Here is an 18,501-nt window from a genome sequence, read left to right as displayed (position 1 = left end):
GCATTTTAGTGCGCTTGATCCGGCTTTGCTTTGCAGCCTCGTTGTCTAATATCATGTTGCCCATCAAATTAGCATTTATGTACAAAAAAAAAACCAATCTATCGTCTGTCATGAAGTCATTGAATTTCATGGTCGATAGCCAAGATCAATACAAGGTCTTCAACTCCCGTAAAGGAAGATGAGGATCATATTTATCCCACACGATCTTGTTCTTCTCATTCAAGTGCGCACCCTCATCTGTGATGTTGATTATTGAATCAGTCTCTATAACCTCATGGTTACTGAAACCCCACTTATCGCGTGGGATCCACAAAGTCGGTGGCGGTGATGATACACATGGCTCGAAATATGCTGTGCGCATCTCTTCTGGTGTGTACGAGATTTCCTCAAGATTGCGGCGAACTTTTTGACGCAATGCTGCGTAATCTTTGTATACGTTCGGGTGGAACCATCTCCAGAAGGCCATTGCGCGAGGGCGACGCTCTTCGTTGATCGCTGCTGCTGCTTCTTCTTTCTCTTGGAGCATTTCCTCTTCGGCGTCAAGAGATCGTGGTAGGAAAGTATTCAGTGGGGCGAGTGCTTCGTTGAGCGACATGTGTGCCAGGATATTGCCGACCAGGAATAGCGCCATGATGATGACTGGACCGATGGCGCCCTTGATGGCGCAAAGACCAATTAAGCAAATCTCCGCCAGGTAGAGACCTGTTAGCAAATGTTGCAGGGCTCGTGGGTAGACTAATCCCTTTGTGTCGACTTGAATATCATATACAAAGAGGAAATTGTATCTGTAGGCTTGGTATACAAGATAAAGTCCGATAAAGGCAAATCCTAGAATTAGCGGCGCGATGCATGAATAGGTCAAAGCTAAGGAATCGAGTTCAGTTAATCCTTATTAGAGGCTTTAGTAGGACATCGCTTACCAATTACAGCCATGTTGGTGAAAATGGGGAAGACGTTGCCCCAACCTAGACTGGTAAATTGAGCCCATCCTTGAAACAGACGACGAGGGGAATAAGCAAAGAATGTGGTCACAAATTTGAACACCAAGGCACTGACAATTTGAACAAGGGCCATGGAACTCATGCTCAGTCCTTGCAGCATGAAGTAAGAAATGTAGAAATTAGTCGCCTTAGGTAGGTTCTGTGCCAGCAAATCTTTGACCGAGAGAGGATCCTTCACAATTTGTGCTGTAGCAGCCGACGCAGCCGACGTCAAGGTCGTGACCAAAAACACTTGTACAACTTGAAAGACAAAGTGAGCGCTTTGTGTGAACAGCTCAACTCGCGCCATCGATGGTACTCCAGCCCGTCTGGCGCATACTATATAAAAGTAAGCAGGGATTTGATGAATCCGGATTTGGGGAACGTACTGCGACATATTATCGGCACTAGTGACATCAACGCCGCTAGTGCCGCGGCAGGCAGAAGACCCTCAATCGCTCCTTTCATGAAATCGGGCAGGTCAAGAATGAAGTGAAGGAATGGAATCAGCGTGCAGATGTATGTGACGTTCGAAATTGCACCAACTATGGCCGCAGGAAATGACCAAAAGATGACCATGGCCGCCAGGAATCCCTGGATTGCGAATCTCCTAACAATTCTTTGCCACCAACTAAGATTTAGTGCCGACCATACAACCTCGCGAGGTGAAACTCCAATGAAGCGAGGCGTCATATGAAATGGCTGATGATGTGACAGGGTTTGGAGGGCGACTTGTGCATCGGCCTGGGTGTCGAATTCGACAAAAATCGCACCGAGCTGTTTTGTTTCACCATTTTGGTGCTTGGCTTGCAGATTTGATACTTGTTCAATTTTCTTTGCAAGCTCAGCCCGATACCAATGGATAGAGTCGACCTTTTCGCCAAAAAATTTGAGTCGATGCATGGGACGTTTGACCTTGTGAGACCATACTGGGTTGCTTGACTCGCAGTCTAGGCACATGTCGATATTCAATTCGCCTGTTTTGATTGCTTGGGTGCGGATTTTATTTGCTCGCCGAATGAGTTTGGTCTCTGCGGTTTCCAACTTCTCGGCTAGTCGATCTCGTTCATTAACTATCTTTTCCAATTTTGAGCAGTCGGAGGTAATCCAGATTCGGCGAATCGATTCTCCAAATATTTGTCGTAGTTTCTTCTCTTTCTTGTAAGCGTCTGGGACTGACATGAAGAGGACTGTACGGGACGACATTCGAGATGCGTAGGCAGGTGAGTTAAGGTAGGCCTGGCGGAGGTTTGCGTAATACAGACTTTCTCTGACCACAACATAGAACACAAACGCTATACTTGTGAGTGGCCTGTTTTGCGAGTGAAGATACCGATAACTCACTAAAGTAAACACATGCTACTACAACATTGGCATAGTATCTGTTGGGGTTCTTGACGTTACTGAAACTCAGGATATCGAGCTCAGTATTGCCGTTGCCCCCAGTGGCATGAAAAGGCAACAGAATGGGCCATGTAATCAGACAGCCCGTCAGGCATGTGGCAGCAAGGACGCGCAAAAATCGCAGGAAAAGATAACCGTCTAGCGATGAGTGGCGGAGGACATGATTATCTTCAATTTTCAAAAATGTCCCGAGCCAGTTAACCCAGCCAGAAGGCAACTCGGGACTCCGTTGATGCTCATGTAGATCGGGTAAGTAGGATCTTGGAGCGTACCATCGGCGCTGAGTTCGCCGAAATATCAGAAATAGGCAGATCCAAAACATGGCATATGCGAGTGCAGGCAATAGGGTCATCATCAGCGCCGAGCCTGATGAGCCCCCTCCGCCGATGAGACCGCTGACGATATCACCGGAGGTGGTCGACGCCTCGCCTCGCGCCGATCCAATATTTGTGTCATTATCCTGTATCATATTAGCAAGAATTTATCTACGAGTTTGGGGGTGTGATCATACCGTTATACTCGACATGATGAGTTTAGTCTCCAAATTGAAACACAAGGAGAGATACGGAATAATCCGTACTCCGTACAAGCCAAGGAAATGACAGAAAAGAAAAGAAAAGAAAAGAAAAGAAAAAGAAAAAAGAAAAAAGCAATGCTCTACACATAGTCCCCCCATTCTCGACCTGTCACCCACAATAGAGATAGACAAGTCCATGCCTACAAGAGCTGATAGGATCAATCCAAAGCCTAGTCTTGTCGATCCGATAGTTTGTGGGTCTTTGCCTTGGCGATATGTACATTTGTATACTCCGTACGGAGTACCTCTATATGTTTAGAGGAAATTCCAAGAAATGTAGAACATGAACATGTCAGTAGAAAATGCACATATTTCATTTGCTGAAGGTTGGAAAAAAGGAATAATAAAGAGAAATTCTAGTAAAACTAGACTAGAAAATCCACATCCAGTACGGAGTATGTAGATGCGGGTCTCCTAAAAAAGAAAAACTATTTGGCCCCAGTAAACCTCCTGAATATGAGAATTTTTGAAGATTTGAAGTTCATACAGGGAGGCTGTCTCTCACCTGGTAATAGTAATCCTCTTGTCGCATGGATCATTGTACACTTTCCAGACTTCCAAGGCTGAAAAGAGAAACTTACTCAGCTCGGCTCTTTTTCCCCTCAATGACTTTCGGGAATGCAGGGGGGTCTTCTGGCGGTGGAGGCTGGACACCTGGCGTTACAACACATGAGGAATGTTATGAAGGTGAACTTCAGTGTTAAACTATAAAGAAACCGGTACTTATTGCATGGGGTTGTTCGAGAATAATAATGTGTCCCATCGTGTGGGAACTGCCCAGGTGGGTTCTAGATGATAGATAGTAGATGGTAAGTAGATGTACGGAGTACGGAGTAGATGGCACATACATATGAATGGTACCCTGTAGATGACTATATGGTATACATGTACTCCGTACGGGGTACTCCGTACACATGTAGATTATGCCTTCCAAGTTTGTACCACCTGGGCGTATACATAGACTGCACTCTGTGCGGAGTGTTGAAACAGGTATTGGCATCTGTAACCTTGTCCTTTTTTTTTTTTTTTGTCATTTTCCAAGATCCTCCTTGCGCTTAGTTGGTCTAATGTCCATCTCCAACTTTGAAAGTGTTGCACTACATTCTAGGTTTGCTTTTTGAACCGTATTTTTGGAGGAAGCCTTTCGCTCTGGATAACCAAAGGAAAATTCCAGCTAACCTCAGCAGAGATAGGCACTAGGTAGTGTATGTCTGGGTATGGCATAGACGTCCATGTTTTATATCGGGAGTATGCCGGGGAGCGGCAAACCCATCGAGACAATCCCGTTTGGGTGACCTCGATATTTAAACGTTTCTTATATCAAGCTATATAAAGCTATATATTGTCACTTCATAACATGAATCGTCTTCGATCTTTCGTCATGTTGTCTCTCCACGGGAAAGTAGTCCTCGTCACTGGCCTAGGTCAAAGCTAATCCGAAGACTAGGGGATTGTAGCTACAATCGCTGTTCTCTTAGCTCGACAAGATGCAAAGATCTTCGGTGGCAACCGCACGCTCGCTTTGACTCTTCCTACCAAAGAGGCTATTGAGATCGAGGGTGGGACCTGAGACGCCGTGGAAACGGACGTAACATCAGCTAAATCCACAAAGAACCCTGTGGAAGCTTGTGTGGCTAAACACGGCCAGGTTGATATTCTGATAAACAAAGTCGGGAGGTCAGAGCGGGGGTATCCCGCTACAATTTTAGAGGAAGTTTGGGATTCCCAGGTAGACCTCAATCTCAAGAGAGTGTTTTTGATGTGCCAACACGTTCTACCGACAATGGAACAGCAAGGCAGTGATACAGTGGTGAGCGTGGCCGGAATTGCCGGCTTGAGATACACTGGAAAGCCTCAGGTTGGATATTCGCGACAAAGGCTGCCATCATTCAGTTGATGAAAACAACGGCTGTGATCTATGCACCCAAGGGTGTGCGTTTGAACACGGTTGTTCCTGGGCTCATGAAAACACCGTACACAACCTGTTTGGTACATATCTAGATATGCGGCGGATGGTCGAGCGGAAAGATACATCATATGGAGATGCGCCATGCGCAAGTTCCGATGAGGAAAACAGGCGACGCATGGGATGTTACTCATGCTACGCTTTTCCTGGTTAGTGGCGAGGCGCAGTATATCACTGGCCAGGAACTCATTGTGGATGGTGGCATAACATCTGCGACGGGGAGGACATGATTGGAAATAGAAGGTTCCTGGATCGGAACTAGTAGAATTGCACGGAGATGTTGAAGAATCGGAAACAATGTTTTACGTCTATGGACAACATGCTTGGAATGAGGATTCAGCTCTTAGTTTCACGATTCTCCTTAGAGACAGGCAGGAACTTGGTGTGTGAACCCTTTGAAACCAAGGGGCCCACTTCATCGTCGACGACTCGGGAGATTCTGATGGTAGTAAAGGCCATTGACTTCCCCACCCGATCAGCAACGGCGGAAATATCCAGGGTATCTCCAACGGTGGCGGTTGACAGATACGAAACGTGGATATCAATGCTTGCGCCTGTTCTCTCATATCCATGTGTGGCTATCGACATGCCCCCCGCCCAATCGATGATGGTTGCAGACACAGCTCCATGAATGGTGCCGCGCGAATTGACATGCTCCGCTGTGAGCTTAAGTCGGGCTTGCATCTGGCCACGAGTTGCACTAATAATATCGACATCGGAGAGGAGAAGACGATAGATGGGGCTTTCATTCTTGGTTCGCTCCCAAACCCCGCGGACATGCTCCAATTCGGTGTTGTTCATATTGAATGACCACTTTGAGGAAAGAAACTTGGAAGAATAAGGATATGCTCAAAAACACAATTGAAATGATGTATAGGGAGGGGCATCGGGGATTTTCGTTGAAGTCCGAGTCGGAGGGGCCCAGAGCGGAGTTGTGCCGCCTTTACAACGGGGTCGATGCGGAAGGGAACTAGGTAGGGAACATAGTTAGAAATACATACATAGTAAGGAGATTTACTATGATACATTCCTATAGATACATATTGCTTTGACCTCCAGCACCACTGTATGCTTAATTTGGAACAAATGCCTAAATGTAATATCGATATAACTATCGATCTCGACCTGCATCAACCGGTATATCACTACACAAAAATCCAATGCTATTTGATAAATGCAGCGCACAGAATTTATTCTTATACCTAGTAGTAATTTGGCGAGGTCACAGATAAAAAAAACATAACGAAAACCTCAAATTTGAATCTCAAGCGTAGACGCGGAAATGGAGATGGGCGGTGAATCTGGTGATGGTTGCAGAAAAAAGGGAGATACCAACAACACCAACCAACTCTTTGTCATTTTGTAAAATGGAGAACTCGACAAGGACGTTCAATTCGTCCTTTGAGGCCAAGCAGCCCTTCCCTCCCCTGTTGGCTGAAGACCCTATATCCCCGAGTGAACCGCAAGAGAGTTATGAAGACGAGAGCATCACCTCACCCGGCTATGATGAGATCGAGGTGGAGGACGATGCAGATTTCCAGTCGCACTACTCACTAGAGCATCAATCATTCTCCGATACAGACTCCGATGATTCTTCTGATATTGACCGGAATCATCCATTTCGCCAGTCCTCCAGCTCTCTCCATGGCCCCAATGCATTTGCGCCTCCATTCTACAACCGCCCGCCCACCCCTCTACCGCCCTCCCCCTCACTCACTTCTCTTCTTCGGCCGCCCTTCTCAACTACTACATCACGCCCGACTACCCCTGACAGTTCTGATGTAGAAACTCCCAATGATACCGAGGCGGCAGTCGCCAAGTCAGCTCGTCGCGCAACCACCGTTCCGCGCGCCAGTCCCAAGGTTCCTACCTATGAGTACTATGGCTTTGTATTATACTTAGCTTCATCATTGGCTTTTTGTAAGTCCCATGGGAGTCGCTAGCGCAATCTCTCGTCTTCCGCATACTGACCGGACCAACTTAGTGTTTTATCTCCTATGGTCTTATCTCCCATCACCATTCCTCCATCAGCTAGGCATCTACTATTATCCCAACCGTTGGTGGTCGCTGGCAATCCCCGCATGGTTGGTGATGTTCCTTATCTACATTTATGCTGCCCTCGCCACGTATAATACAGGCTACCTTACTTTGCCCATGCACAGTATCGAGAATATTGTTGATGAGGTCGCGAATGTATCAGTTATTGATGGAAAGGCGCGAAGACGTCCTGGCGGTGCTACCAAGATGAAGCCTGGCGCTACCTCTTATCAGATCATGGGCCCACAAAATCGCAAGGTCAATTGGCGAGAAATTTGGAGTGAGGGAACCGATGCCGTTATGGACGTACCGGTAGGGGGAGTGTGCGAGGTTTTGTATGGCCAGGATCGAGAGGAAGACTTTGATTATCCGGCTGCAGACTCATAGCTTCTCGGTCTAATTGATATGCTTTCCAATTCAAACTGATGCCTCCAAAATATTGATTTCAGTGTTCTTGTTCGTTTCCAGGATGCGCCAATGACGTCGCTTTATAAACACTAATATCACGTGATTGATTGATCGGGGAGGATCTGGCCGCCTTCCGCCTTTCGCCTTGCTCTCATATCATTGCAACTGTGAACAACGGCAAAGACCGTTGTTATCCAGAGAATAATTTCATAATGCCAACAGAAAGGCCCTCAACCCCGCCTTCGCAGCCCAAGGGCTCGGGGGCAGGGCAACTTCCTCGTGCTTCTATGACTCCAGAACAACAACGGAGGATGGTAAGTTTTTCCCAGCCTTGCGACATCGTCAGTCCAAACTGACCAGTCTTGCTGATAGGAAATTAATCGCATGAAAGCTAAAGCTCTTCGAGAGAGACGTGAAGCCGAACTATCCCAAGCTGCCTTAAACACCTCCCAGCCTACAGCAGGTGCCAAACGCTCGTTCACCTCGATGGCGGCATCAAATCAACCTGCTAATATGCGCGATGCATCTTCTTCAAATCGCCCACTGGACTCGATAAAGCCAGCCCGAAATTTCGCAAGCTATGTCGACTATGATTTTAGCAAGATGACCGACACGAAAGGTGGATTTTTGACACAGGAGGATGACCCGTTCAACAAACAACTACACGTGCCAGATGGGAAAGAAGTACAAAAACCAGCACATATGACCCAGAAGGAGTGGGAACGCCATCAGATACTCCAATCACTAAAGCGAAATCGGGAAGGGCCTTTTGAACCAGGTCTAAGTGTCCTAGATGATAAAAGCAAGCAGAAGACATGTCGTGAATGTGGCAGTCTCGAAATTGATTGGAAATGGGAAGAGGAGCTGAAGTGTTGCATCTGTCATGCCTGCAAGGAGAAGCACCCGGAGAAATACAGTTTGTTGACCAAGACGGAAGCCAAGGAAGATTATCTCTTGACAGATCGTGAGTACTTAATTATCGTTTATGAAAAGAGAGTTGTGCTGATCACTCTTTGCACAGCTGAACTTCGAGATGAAGAGCTCCTTCCACGGCTCGAGCGTCCAAATCCACACAAATCTACATGGAATAGCATGATGCTGTATCTACGATACCAGATCGAAGAATATGCGTTTTCCGAGAAGAAATGGGGTTCAACGGAGGCGCTTGATGCTGAGTTTGAGCGGCGAGAAAGTGATAAGAAACGGCGACGGGAGGCCAAATTCAAAACGAAGCTGCAGGAGCTGAAGAAACGCACACGTGTGGAGGCTTACCGACGCAATCGACAAGGTGCTTCGGGTGGAGAGTTTGGCGACGATCTTGGTTCTGGGCGGAAGCATGTCCATCAATGGGGCCGATCCATTGAGAATCCAGAAACTGGAATTGGTATCAAGACGTGTATAGAATGTGGGATGGAGGTGGAAGAACTTGAGTTCTAGAGCAAAGTGTATCATAGCATGATTTATTATGTATTATTATTGTATGAGACCACGAATAAATGTAGCATTTGAACCTATTAAACACTATATCGTACTTTTCGGTATTAAAATAGCTGTGAGAATTTCGCTGACTACATAATGTATTCTCGTGTAGTCGGAGTATAAATCGTCATATAATCAACTATAGTTACAACTTGAACAGCCAAAATATATTGTAATGGTAAGAGCAAACTGATCATCGAGCTCAATATCAACGTGGATTTTATACCAAAATTCTACATACATGGAATAAGTTGTAATCTCCCAATCAACCTATAACTACGTTGTACATAGTTACATAACGTATTTCACCACCGAGTGGCCACAACCACCGAGTGGCCACCCTACCCAAAACGCGTTAATTAATTTAATCCCTTCTTCTTCAACCACCCACTATGCCACCAATTCGCTCTCAAAGCTCGAAAAATTCAATTGAGCAAGAGGGTAGGCTTTTATTAGCTATCCAGGCTTTTAAAAATGGAGATATCAGTAATATTACTCTCGCTGCTCGCACTTTCAATGTGCCGCGTTCAACTCTCCGCCGCCGCCTTAGCGGCGTCCAAGACCGCGCGACTTCTCGCGCTAATTCGCATAAATTGACAGAACTTGAAGAGGAATCTCTTGAAAAATGGATTATCTCTATAGATTCTCGTGGAGCAGCCCCCGGCCCTCTTCTGTACGAGAAATAGCGGATCTTCTTCTTCAACAACGTAGAACTACCCCGGTTCTTTCGGTCGGCGAAAATTGGGTTACGAAATTCGTGAAACGATATCCTCTCCTCTCCTCCCGATTCTCGAAACGGTATAATTACGAGCGTGCGAAATGCGAAGACCCTAAAATCATTGGGGAGTAGTTTAATCTGGTTCAAAAGACGATCCTTCAATTTGGAATCGACCCCGATAACGTTTATAACTTTGACGAGACCGGTTTCGCGTTAGGATTAACCGCGACCGCGAAGGTTATTACGAGAAGTGATATAACCGGTCGGTGTAAGACTTTACAACCTAGAACTCGCGAGTGGGTGACAGTAATTGAATGTACGGGTGCTTCTGGCTGGGTGCTTCCTCCGTATATGATTTTTAAAGGTAAAGTCTTCCTCGAATCTTAGTTTAAAAGCGTCCCGAATAACTGGCGCTTTGAAGTAAGCCCTAACGGTTGGACTTCGGATGAAATTGGACTTCGTTGGCTCGAAAAGCTCTTTATTCCTTCGACTTCTTCGCGTACGAAGGGGAGGTATCGGCTTCTAGTACTCGACGGTCACGGAAGCTATTTAACACCGAAGTTCGACGAAATCTGCGAACAAAATGGTATTATACCAATTTGTATACCTCCGTATTCCTCTCACCTTTTATAACCTCTCGATATCGGCTGTTTTGCGGTACTAAAACGTACGTACGGTCGGTTTGTTGAATTTAAAATGCGGAGTGGGATAAATCATATCGATAAACTTGACTTCCTCGAAGTATACCCACTTATACGAATTGAAGCTTTTAAATCAGAGACTATTAAAAATAGCTTCGGAGCAGCTGGTTTAATACCTTTTGTACCCGATCGAGTGATTTCAAAGCTTGATATTCGTCTTCGAACCCTAACCCCCCCTCCGAGCCGGGGTAGTGATTGGGACCCAAAAACCCCTTCGAACTACGTCCAATTACAAAAACAAGCTTCGTCAATTAAAGTATTGCTTCGTATAAGATTAAGGAGCCCTCTAAGTCCTCTCAATTCCGCTATAAACCAGGTTTTAAAGGCGTGCCAGATCACTATGCAATCCGCCGCACTTCTTGAGAAAGAAGTAAGCGATTTACGCGCCGCCAACGAGAAGCAGAAGCAAAAGCGCACTCGATCCCGAAGGTAGATACCCGCCGAAGAAGGCCTCTCAGTTCAAGAAGTATCTGTATTAATTATACAGCAACTGGAAGCAACTGAAGCACCTTCCCCCGCCGCCGGTATACCTAGAGAATCGGGTTTACAACCACGTACAAAGCCCCCCCGGGGATGTGGAATATACAGATTGCCAGGGTATAGAAGAGAAACATGTCCAGATAGACCAATTAGTTAGTTGAATTAATTTAATGGAGTTTTGGTTGAGAAAAATGCATTTAAATTTAATATGTAGGGTTGGGGTGGCCACTCGGTGGTTGTGGCCACTCGGTGGTGAAATACGTTATTACATAGTTAGTTAGTTAGTCAGGATGTAGTTAGTTAACACATGGGTCATAAAGTGAGTGCCTGACAATAAAGATGTCAATCCTCTCAACTTCGCTACTTATATCTGCAGAACTCGACCTCCAATTGTTCCTATGAAATCTATTGAATCTTCTTTCACATAAAAACTTCTTTCATGTACACCTTTCATCCAATGACAATCCCAATTCATCTAATTGCCTGCCCAGTCATGTATCTCCTAGGTTGTTAGTAACCGTGCAGGTCAATCTTCTCCATCTAGAAGGCGGTCAGTAGGCCCCGGAGGCCAAGCCATCTTCACCATAACAAAAGATCAACGGAGGCACATTCTCATCTTCATAACTTTCCTATCATTGTCCGACCTTGCTACTTCCTTTGGATCTTCCTCCTTAGGACCCCTCACTCATAGGCTGACTCGGCGTGGAACGTGGTTCCTTGCCGTAGCCATTAGGGGACTTAGTTCGCTTACTGCGGATACGATTTACCGGGGTCAGGAGAAACCGAAGCTCACACCTTACACGTCACTTGATTTACTACCGACCTGATTTCGTCATTTGGTACCTCCTGCAGTGCTTTTTACCCCTCTGAGTCTCGACCTGTCCTGTGTTTGTTCATGTCCTGGCAATCTCCATCAGCCATGGCTGGGATCGGAGGAATGCCTGGCGCCATGGATGGTTCGAATGGCCCACAGGGGACGGAATACACATTACAGGGTGAGCATGAATCCACCTGACTTATTGAATGCCATTGACTGATATCTGTCTCTAGGTGTAATGCGCTTCCTACAAACAGAATGGCACCGACACGAGCGCGACCGCAATGCATGGGAGATTGAACGGGCAGAGATGAAGTCTCGCATTGGTCGATTGGAAGGTGATTTGCGCACCAGCAAGCGCCTGCATGAGTCCCTTGGGAAGCATGTTCGGTTGATGGAGACCGCCCTGAAGAGGGAGAGGGAGAAGATCAAGAAGCTTTCGAACAACGAGAAGTCTGAAGAGCTTAAGGATGCCAAAGAGGCTGCACGTGAAAGCGTCAACTTTCTGAAAGGTACGTGACTTGCAATTGTATGCCAGGACGCGATGTGGAGTATTAACTGGATCATTCACCAGCGCATCGCCCCAAGCCGAGCACGGACCATGAGGATGACGAAGAACCAAACAACGAAAACCAGCGTGAGGGTCAAATTGAGGACATAGACAAAGTTCGAGGTTACTTGTCCAAAGCTTCCCACGAAATCGCGTACCATGTCATACCCGCCTCCCACCCGCCTCCTGACATGAATGATGCCGACATGTCAGGCCAGCTTTATGGCAATCCACAGCTGTCGCAACAGAACCTAGAGGAGGCCTACCTTCAGCAGCAACGTCAGAAGGCGAACCACGTTATGGCACGTGAAATGGCCCTACAAAACCACCAACCGATGCCTAATCACTATTCTGAGAATGCCATGGCTCGTGCTCAAAACCAGTATCTTTCTCGGGATGCCATGGATCGACGGTCAATGGACCCGCAGCAAGGCCCTGTCGCAGCAATCGAAAATCGGACCCAAGTATATGAACAGGGAATAGTGGACGATCGCTCAAAACCGACCTACGAGGCCCAGGGCCCTCAAGTGGTCGTCAAGGAGGATGTGACTCTGCAAAACTTGACCGAGGAAAGAACAGAGGATGTGGATGGATGGAATTTTGACGAACCAGCGGAGCAGGAACTCGCGGTCATCAAACCCATCCCGCCTCATCGCCCGGATACCGATGCTTTCCCAAATGCCAACTTTATGGGCTCTGAGTCGACCAAGAGCGAGTCTTCCCCCCACCGGAGGAAGAGTTCGAGTTCGGGATCAAAGCGCAAGAGCGATGGTGCAACTGCTGCCCGGGAAGCTAGTGCGGCATTGGGACAACAGCGGGATTCTATCTTTCAATGCCGATTTGCATTGCGTGGCCACTTGGATGTGATTCGATCTGTCATCTTCACTGGAGTGGTTATCCAAGAAGACGAGAAGGTAATAAAACACGAGATATGCACTTGCAGCGATGATGGAACGATCAAGCGATGGTTCGTCCCGTCTGCTTCTGGTGGTTCTGGAGCTGCTGCTAGCCGTGACTCGGATATTACGAGCTACTTTACTCATCGCGGACATGAAGGCTCAGTGACTTCTCTTGCCGCGTGCTCGCCCTCTCAGAATATCTCCACTGGTGGTCGTGTTTTGGGTGATGGATGGATCTTTTCAGGTGGCCAAGATACCAGCGTGCGAGTATGGGAACGTGAGCGAATTAATCCCAAGGCCACCTTGGAAGGGGGCCATACAGATGCTGTTTGGGGACTCTGCGTTCTCCCCGGGACCGTGGGCTCTGTGTTTGGCGACTCAAGCAGTCGCTATGGTGGATCCGATCGAATCCTTCTTGCCTCCGGTGCAGCAGATGGCTACGTTTTGATTTGGGCTATCAGCGACCTCCCTCAAAGTTCCTCCCCTCCGGCTGCAACTCGCCGTCAGCGGGCGAACTCAAAGTCAATGTCTGGTTCTAACTTCCAACCTTTACCTCAACCCAGTGTCGTCACTACCGCTCTCCATTACACCATTGTTCGTCGCATCGACTGTCGCACCGGTTCTCCTTCTCCAACATGCATCAGCCCCTTGTCTCTTGCAGGCGTCAACTTTGTCGTCTCCTACTCGGATGCCTCTATCATTGTCTACGACACACGGACCGGCGAAGAAATTGCGAATATGGCCAGCCTCGAGACTTATGATGGCACGCCAGCTACTGGGGTGAATTCAGTCGTTGCCACCACTGTTGGCTTTGATGGAACAGTCAATCTCAATCCCGACCGAGCGATGGCCGAAGAAGAAGTGGTCCACGGAGCTACTGGATCTAGCAGCGTAGAGGGTGTAATCATCAGTGGCTACGAGGACCGGTATATTCGCTTCTTTGATGCCAATAGTGGTAAGTGGCATCTAAAGGACCTTGCTATTCCCCACAATATGTTAACATTTGATACAGGTCAATGTACATACACAATGCTTGCTCATCCTGCTGCGATAGCCTCATTGTCTTTATCTCCAGATGGGCGTGAGCTTGTCTCGGCCGGCCATGATGCGAGCTTGCGATTCTGGAATCTTGAGAAGCGCAGCTGTACCCAGGAGTTGACAAGTTACCGACTGATGCGCGATGAAGGAGTTTGTGCCGTAGCATGGAGCCATGATGGCCGATGGGTCGTTGGAGGTGGTGGAGACGGCGTGGCCAAAGTCTTCTCTCGATGATTGAAATGACGGAATGAAAACCCGCGTATGATTCTTCTTGCGTTATACCTGTGTGTGTATTTCTTCACGTTTGCTCGTCGTTTTCTGTATGATCCCATGAACTGGATGAGCGACTGGCCGGACTAGTTCTTTCGAGCATTTGCAACAATGTTCGCCAATACTGCGGTCTATGATACTCTCCTACTTGATTTTGCTTTCTTTTCCATTTCTGTTTTTCAACATGTGTACTTTTTACTTTGCTGATAACATGTTCGACAAAGATTCCCTGGCGTGCGTGGATGTTTTCTTCCCTTCAACTGTTTCGGTGCTCTACTTTTTATGGGAACTAGAACATATCTTGTTCGAATACTGCTGTTCCATTTGCTCTTGTGATAGGATCTTGAATTGGGTTTCAAGGAGCGCCTGATAGGCTTTTGAATGATCTCAATATTTGTCGTATTGGTTGTTTGTGGATATTTTTTTTCCATTCTCCTTGAATGTGCCTATGTAGCTTGTGCCTTGGACACTGATAGCTCATGTTGTGTATAAAATTTGAATCCATACCATTCATTCATCGAGAAAACTTGGTTTTGTTAGATATCATCGACACGAGACATATATGAAACGACTCGAACAACTACAGGTATCATTTAATATTGACATTATTTCACTGCTCTGTCTTGTAGATGTACTCTACTTGGTTGAACTCCACGCCTCCTTGAACATCAATTTCAACCGTTTTGCTTCTCCCTCGTCCTTCAATCGCTGCTCGAGGTAACCTTGCAAGTCATGCCAGAAAGCCTCTGTGTGCAAAATCTCCTCACCACTTGGGCCTATAGCAACCTTAGGAGGTGATTCATCCCGCTTCTCTGTAATCTCCGGTTGAGTCACAGCAGATTCAACCACCTGGGCGCCACCAATGATCATCACCCCAATCTCAACTTCTTTGCCTCCCGCCATAATCACGGGCTCGTCTGCCAATACTTCGGCCAATGTCTTCCCGGTTCCAGTCACTGGCTTGCGCTTGTATAGGATCTTGATCTTGTCTAGCGGAACTTGGCCCCCATGCGCATCCGTGACGCGCAATCGCACAGCATCCCGGATGTCCTGGACTGAGGTGGTCGAGAGAGGGGTATTGGATATCAAAAATTCCAGAGCAGGGTTTCGGGCAGACTTGACGCGAACAGTGATTGATTTAGATGAGCCTGGTGCCTGTGTTGACCTCACTTTCTTGGGCATCGGAGGATGCGGGGCTGAAAGGCGGGGGAGGGTATACTATCGTTTGGGGGAAATATGTTAGAATGATCTTAATTAATCAAGCTAGGGAATGTTCGCATCAACACTCACAGGAACTCGTAATCCAATTTGTTCGGGGTCGAAGACATGATCAGCGCGAAGCTTGATAGGGCGCGAGTCCAGCATGGACAAGAATGATTTAGTAAACGTTAGCTCAGACATGGTGAGCAATTTAAACCAGGAGGTAGGGATTCTGTAGGTAAAAGAGAGAGAGATAAAGAGAGAGAGAGGCCAAATGCAAGGTGATAGTTATTGGAGTGACTAGTGGATATCTGGGATCTTGATGCTGATGAGATAACAGACACCTAAATTATGAGGCATAAATATAAATAAGTACACCGCCTTCTATCACTTCTGTACTGCTGGCATTCACCGCCAGAAGAAAAAAAAAGAACGGAAAGAAATTACAAGCTCCCCCAGAAAGCAAACACCATTAACATCCCCCATATACACCAATTTTTCACAATGGGTGTTGGTCGCCGTATGAAGAAGCAGGGCCCTCCGGCCCCGCTCGACGAGTCAAAAATCACAATGCTCAAGAAACGCAAGACTGGCGAGGCTGAGGCACCTCCGAAGCCTGTACCATCAAAGCGTCGTAGATCTAATGGCGATGAGGGTGTTTCGAAGAAGGAAGCCCCAAAGAAGAAGAAGGTCAATGGTGCTGCTCCCAAGGCTGTGCCGGTGCCTATGTCTGATGATGATGAAGATATGGAGGATGATGAGTTTGGTGATCTTGATGGGATCAGTGAAGGCTCAATGGATAGCGACGATCAGGTTGAAGGACTATCGGACCTAGAGGATGGCGACTCGGTTGTCGATTCTGACGATGAAGGCCACACCCGTGGAGCCATGTTCTCTGACGACGAGGACTCCGAGGCCGAAGAGAGATTGACCGCCGCAAATATCGAGGGTCTGTCGCGGAAGTTGGATGCTGAACAACAAGAGGAGGAGGAAGCCGCTGAGCAGGAAATGCAAGAAGCCGCCATGCAGACCAATATCGCTGCACCCGATGTGTTCAGCGACCAAGCCCAGCAGGGACTTGCCCCCGATCTGCAGCTGCTTCGCCAGCGAATCACAGATACCATTCGAATCCTGGGTGACCTGAAGACTCTCGGTCTGCCCGGTAAGTCGCGTACTGACTATGTCGATCTTCTGCTCGACGATATCTGCACATACTATGGCTACACTCGATTCCTGGCTGAAAAGCTGTTCCACTTGTTCACTCCCAGGGAGGCTTTTGCCTTCTTCGAAGCTAACGAGACCCCTCGCCCTGTGGTTATCCGTACCAACACTTTACGAACCAACCGCCGATCCCTCGCCCAGGCCCTCATCAACCGTGGTGTTGTCCTGGAGCCCGTTGGCAAATGGTCCAAGGTTGGACTGCAAGTTTTCGAGTCCCCGGTTCCCCTGGGTGCCACCCCCGAGTACCTGGCCGGTCACTATATTCTACAGGCTGCCTCTTCTTTCCTTCCTGTCATGGCTCTTGCTCCCCAGCCCAATGAGCGGGTGCTCGATATGGCCTCTGCCCCCGGTGGTAAGACGACATACATGTCCGCTCTGATGCGCAACACTGGCTGTGTTGTCGCAAACGATGCCAGCAAGCCCCGTGCCAAGGGTTTGATTGGTAACATTCACCGTCTCGGCTGCAAGAACACCATTGTGACGAACATGGATGCCCGCACTGCTTTCCCCAAGGCCATGGGTGGCTTCGATCGTGTTTTGCTCGATGCCCCTTGCACAGGTACCGGTGTTATCTCGAAGGATCCCAGTGTGAAGACTTCCAAGAACGAGCGTGATTTCCTTGCTATTCCCCACATGCAGCGCCAGCTTCTTTTGGCTGCAATTGATTCCGTCGACCACGCCTCCAAGACCGGTGGATACGTTGTTTACTCTACTTGCAGTGTGACAGTCGAAGAGAACGAGGCCGTTGTGCAGTATGTTCTGCGCAAGCGTCCCAATGTCAAGATCGTTGACACCGGTCTCGGTGGCTTCGGTAGCCCTGGATTCCTCAGCTATATGGGCAAGACTTTCGATCCCAAGATGGCGCTCACCCGCCGTTACTTCCCTCACCGCGAGAACGTCGACGGTTTCTATGTTTGCAAGCTCAAGAAGACTGCAGTGACCCCTGTGGCTAAGTCGGAAGACACCGAGCCCCGTTCCAAGGGCGCTAAGAAGGCTCGCAGTACTTCATCGACTGCCTCCACAGACGACGAGTCCATTGACAGGACCCCAATTGTTGATGAGAACGGACACGCTGCTGATTTCGAGGGTGGTGCCTTCAGCTCATTCGAGGACCCTCAGGATGCTGAGCGCATTGCTCGTGCTGAGCGCAATCGCCTGCGTCGCAAGGGTCTCAACCCCAAGGGTGTTCTGAACAAGCCCAAGAAGAGCAAGATAGAGGGGTCAGAGAAGACAAGCGAAACGGTGGCACCAAGCGAGGAAGAAGAGACCACGGCTGTTGCCTCAAAGAAGTCTACCAACGAGTTAAAGGGCGAGAAGAAGACTGTGGCCAAGGAAGAAAAGAAGCCCGCCACCAAGGCCAAGGAAGAGAAGAAGCCGGCGACCACGGAGAAGGAAGAGAAGAAGACCGCGGTTAAGGGCAAGGCCGAGAAGAAGGATAAGAAGTCGGCCAAGAAGGCCAGCAAATGATCAGTGACTTGATCATTCATCTCTTGTGTATAATTCTTCGTTTTTCGTTCCTCGGGAAAGTCAAAAGCATCATGTATTAGGTCCGGGACCCGGCGCATTGGATATACCTTTTGTTCAATCAAAGATCAAACTGTGTTTTGAAAAAAAAAATTTTTAGAAAGAGTAAAAAAACAATTCAATATAAGATGATTGTGCTAAACCCTGGCAACTATGCCCCTGCGTAGTGCTACATCCTTGTTTTTTTGGTTGTATTCAACAGTTTGCTTTAGCTACTCGGTAAGATCGAATA

The 18,501-nt window shown here is 47.7% G+C and overlaps 8 protein-coding genes across 8 annotated transcripts; 5 read left to right on the top strand and 3 right to left on the bottom strand.

Annotated features, from left to right (window-relative positions):
- Positions 1-145: 145 nt before the first annotated feature.
- Positions 146-2,910, bottom strand: N7479_005135 (uncharacterized protein; the record flags this gene model as incomplete). Its single annotated transcript, XM_057252832.1, has 5 exons — positions 146-864; positions 921-1,319; positions 1,370-2,275; positions 2,325-2,844; positions 2,896-2,910. The coding sequence occupies 5 exons, from the start codon at positions 2,908-2,910 to the stop codon at positions 146-148; spliced, it is 2,559 nt and encodes an 852-aa protein (XP_057106694.1).
- Positions 2,911-4,744: 1,834 nt separating this feature from the next.
- N7479_005134 (uncharacterized protein) lies at positions 4,745-5,157 on the top strand (the record flags this gene model as incomplete). The annotated part of the gene is given in 3 exon segments (XM_057252831.1): positions 4,745-4,819; positions 4,855-4,950; positions 4,963-5,157. 3 exon segments carry the CDS (start codon positions 4,745-4,747, stop codon positions 5,155-5,157), a joined length of 366 nt encoding a protein of 121 aa, XP_057106693.1.
- Positions 5,158-5,263: 106 nt separating this feature from the next.
- N7479_005133 (PaaI family thioesterase) lies at positions 5,264-5,728 on the bottom strand (the record flags this gene model as incomplete). Its single annotated transcript, XM_057252830.1, has 1 exon — positions 5,264-5,728. The coding sequence occupies one exon, from the start codon at positions 5,726-5,728 to the stop codon at positions 5,264-5,266; it is 465 nt and encodes a 154-aa protein (XP_057106692.1).
- A 566-nt stretch (positions 5,729-6,294) lies between these two features.
- N7479_005132 (uncharacterized protein) lies at positions 6,295-7,351 on the top strand (the record flags this gene model as incomplete). Its single annotated transcript, XM_057252829.1, has 2 exons — positions 6,295-6,847; positions 6,912-7,351. The coding sequence occupies 2 exons, from the start codon at positions 6,295-6,297 to the stop codon at positions 7,349-7,351; spliced, it is 993 nt and encodes a 330-aa protein (XP_057106691.1).
- A 233-nt stretch (positions 7,352-7,584) lies between these two features.
- Positions 7,585-8,809, top strand: rad14 (DNA repair protein RAD14; the record flags this gene model as incomplete). Its single annotated transcript, XM_057252828.1, has 2 exons — positions 7,585-7,686; positions 7,745-8,809. 2 exons carry the CDS (start codon positions 7,585-7,587, stop codon positions 8,807-8,809), a joined length of 1,167 nt encoding a protein of 388 aa, XP_057106690.1.
- A 2,809-nt stretch (positions 8,810-11,618) lies between these two features.
- N7479_005130 (cell differentiation and development protein Fsr1) lies at positions 11,619-14,288 on the top strand (the record flags this gene model as incomplete). The annotated part of the gene is made up of 4 exons (XM_057252827.1): positions 11,619-11,745; positions 11,801-12,079; positions 12,142-13,971; positions 14,029-14,288. Exons 1-4 carry the CDS (start codon positions 11,646-11,648, stop codon positions 14,286-14,288), a joined length of 2,469 nt encoding a protein of 822 aa, XP_057106689.1. The 5' UTR covers positions 11,619-11,645.
- A 672-nt stretch (positions 14,289-14,960) lies between these two features.
- On the bottom strand, positions 14,961-15,725 carry N7479_005129 (uncharacterized protein; the record flags this gene model as incomplete). The annotated part of the gene is made up of 2 exons (XM_057252826.1): positions 14,961-15,542; positions 15,615-15,725. 2 exons carry the CDS (start codon positions 15,723-15,725, stop codon positions 14,961-14,963), a joined length of 693 nt encoding a protein of 230 aa, XP_057106688.1.
- A 303-nt stretch (positions 15,726-16,028) lies between these two features.
- On the top strand, positions 16,029-18,212 carry N7479_005128 (rRNA (cytosine-C5-)-methyltransferase NOP2; the record flags this gene model as incomplete). Its single annotated transcript, XM_057252825.1, has 1 exon — positions 16,029-18,212. The coding sequence occupies one exon, from the start codon at positions 16,029-16,031 to the stop codon at positions 18,210-18,212; it is 2,184 nt and encodes a 727-aa protein (XP_057106687.1).
- Between the last annotated feature and the right edge of the window lie 289 nt (positions 18,213-18,501).

This window comes from Penicillium vulpinum (assembly GCF_028829585.1).
Source record: "Penicillium vulpinum strain IBT 29486 chromosome Unknown utg000003l_segment0_segment0, whole genome shotgun sequence".
Taxonomy (NCBI): Eukaryota; Fungi; Ascomycota; class Eurotiomycetes; order Eurotiales; family Aspergillaceae; genus Penicillium; species Penicillium vulpinum.
This window is presented reverse-complemented; position numbering and strand designations above follow the sequence as displayed.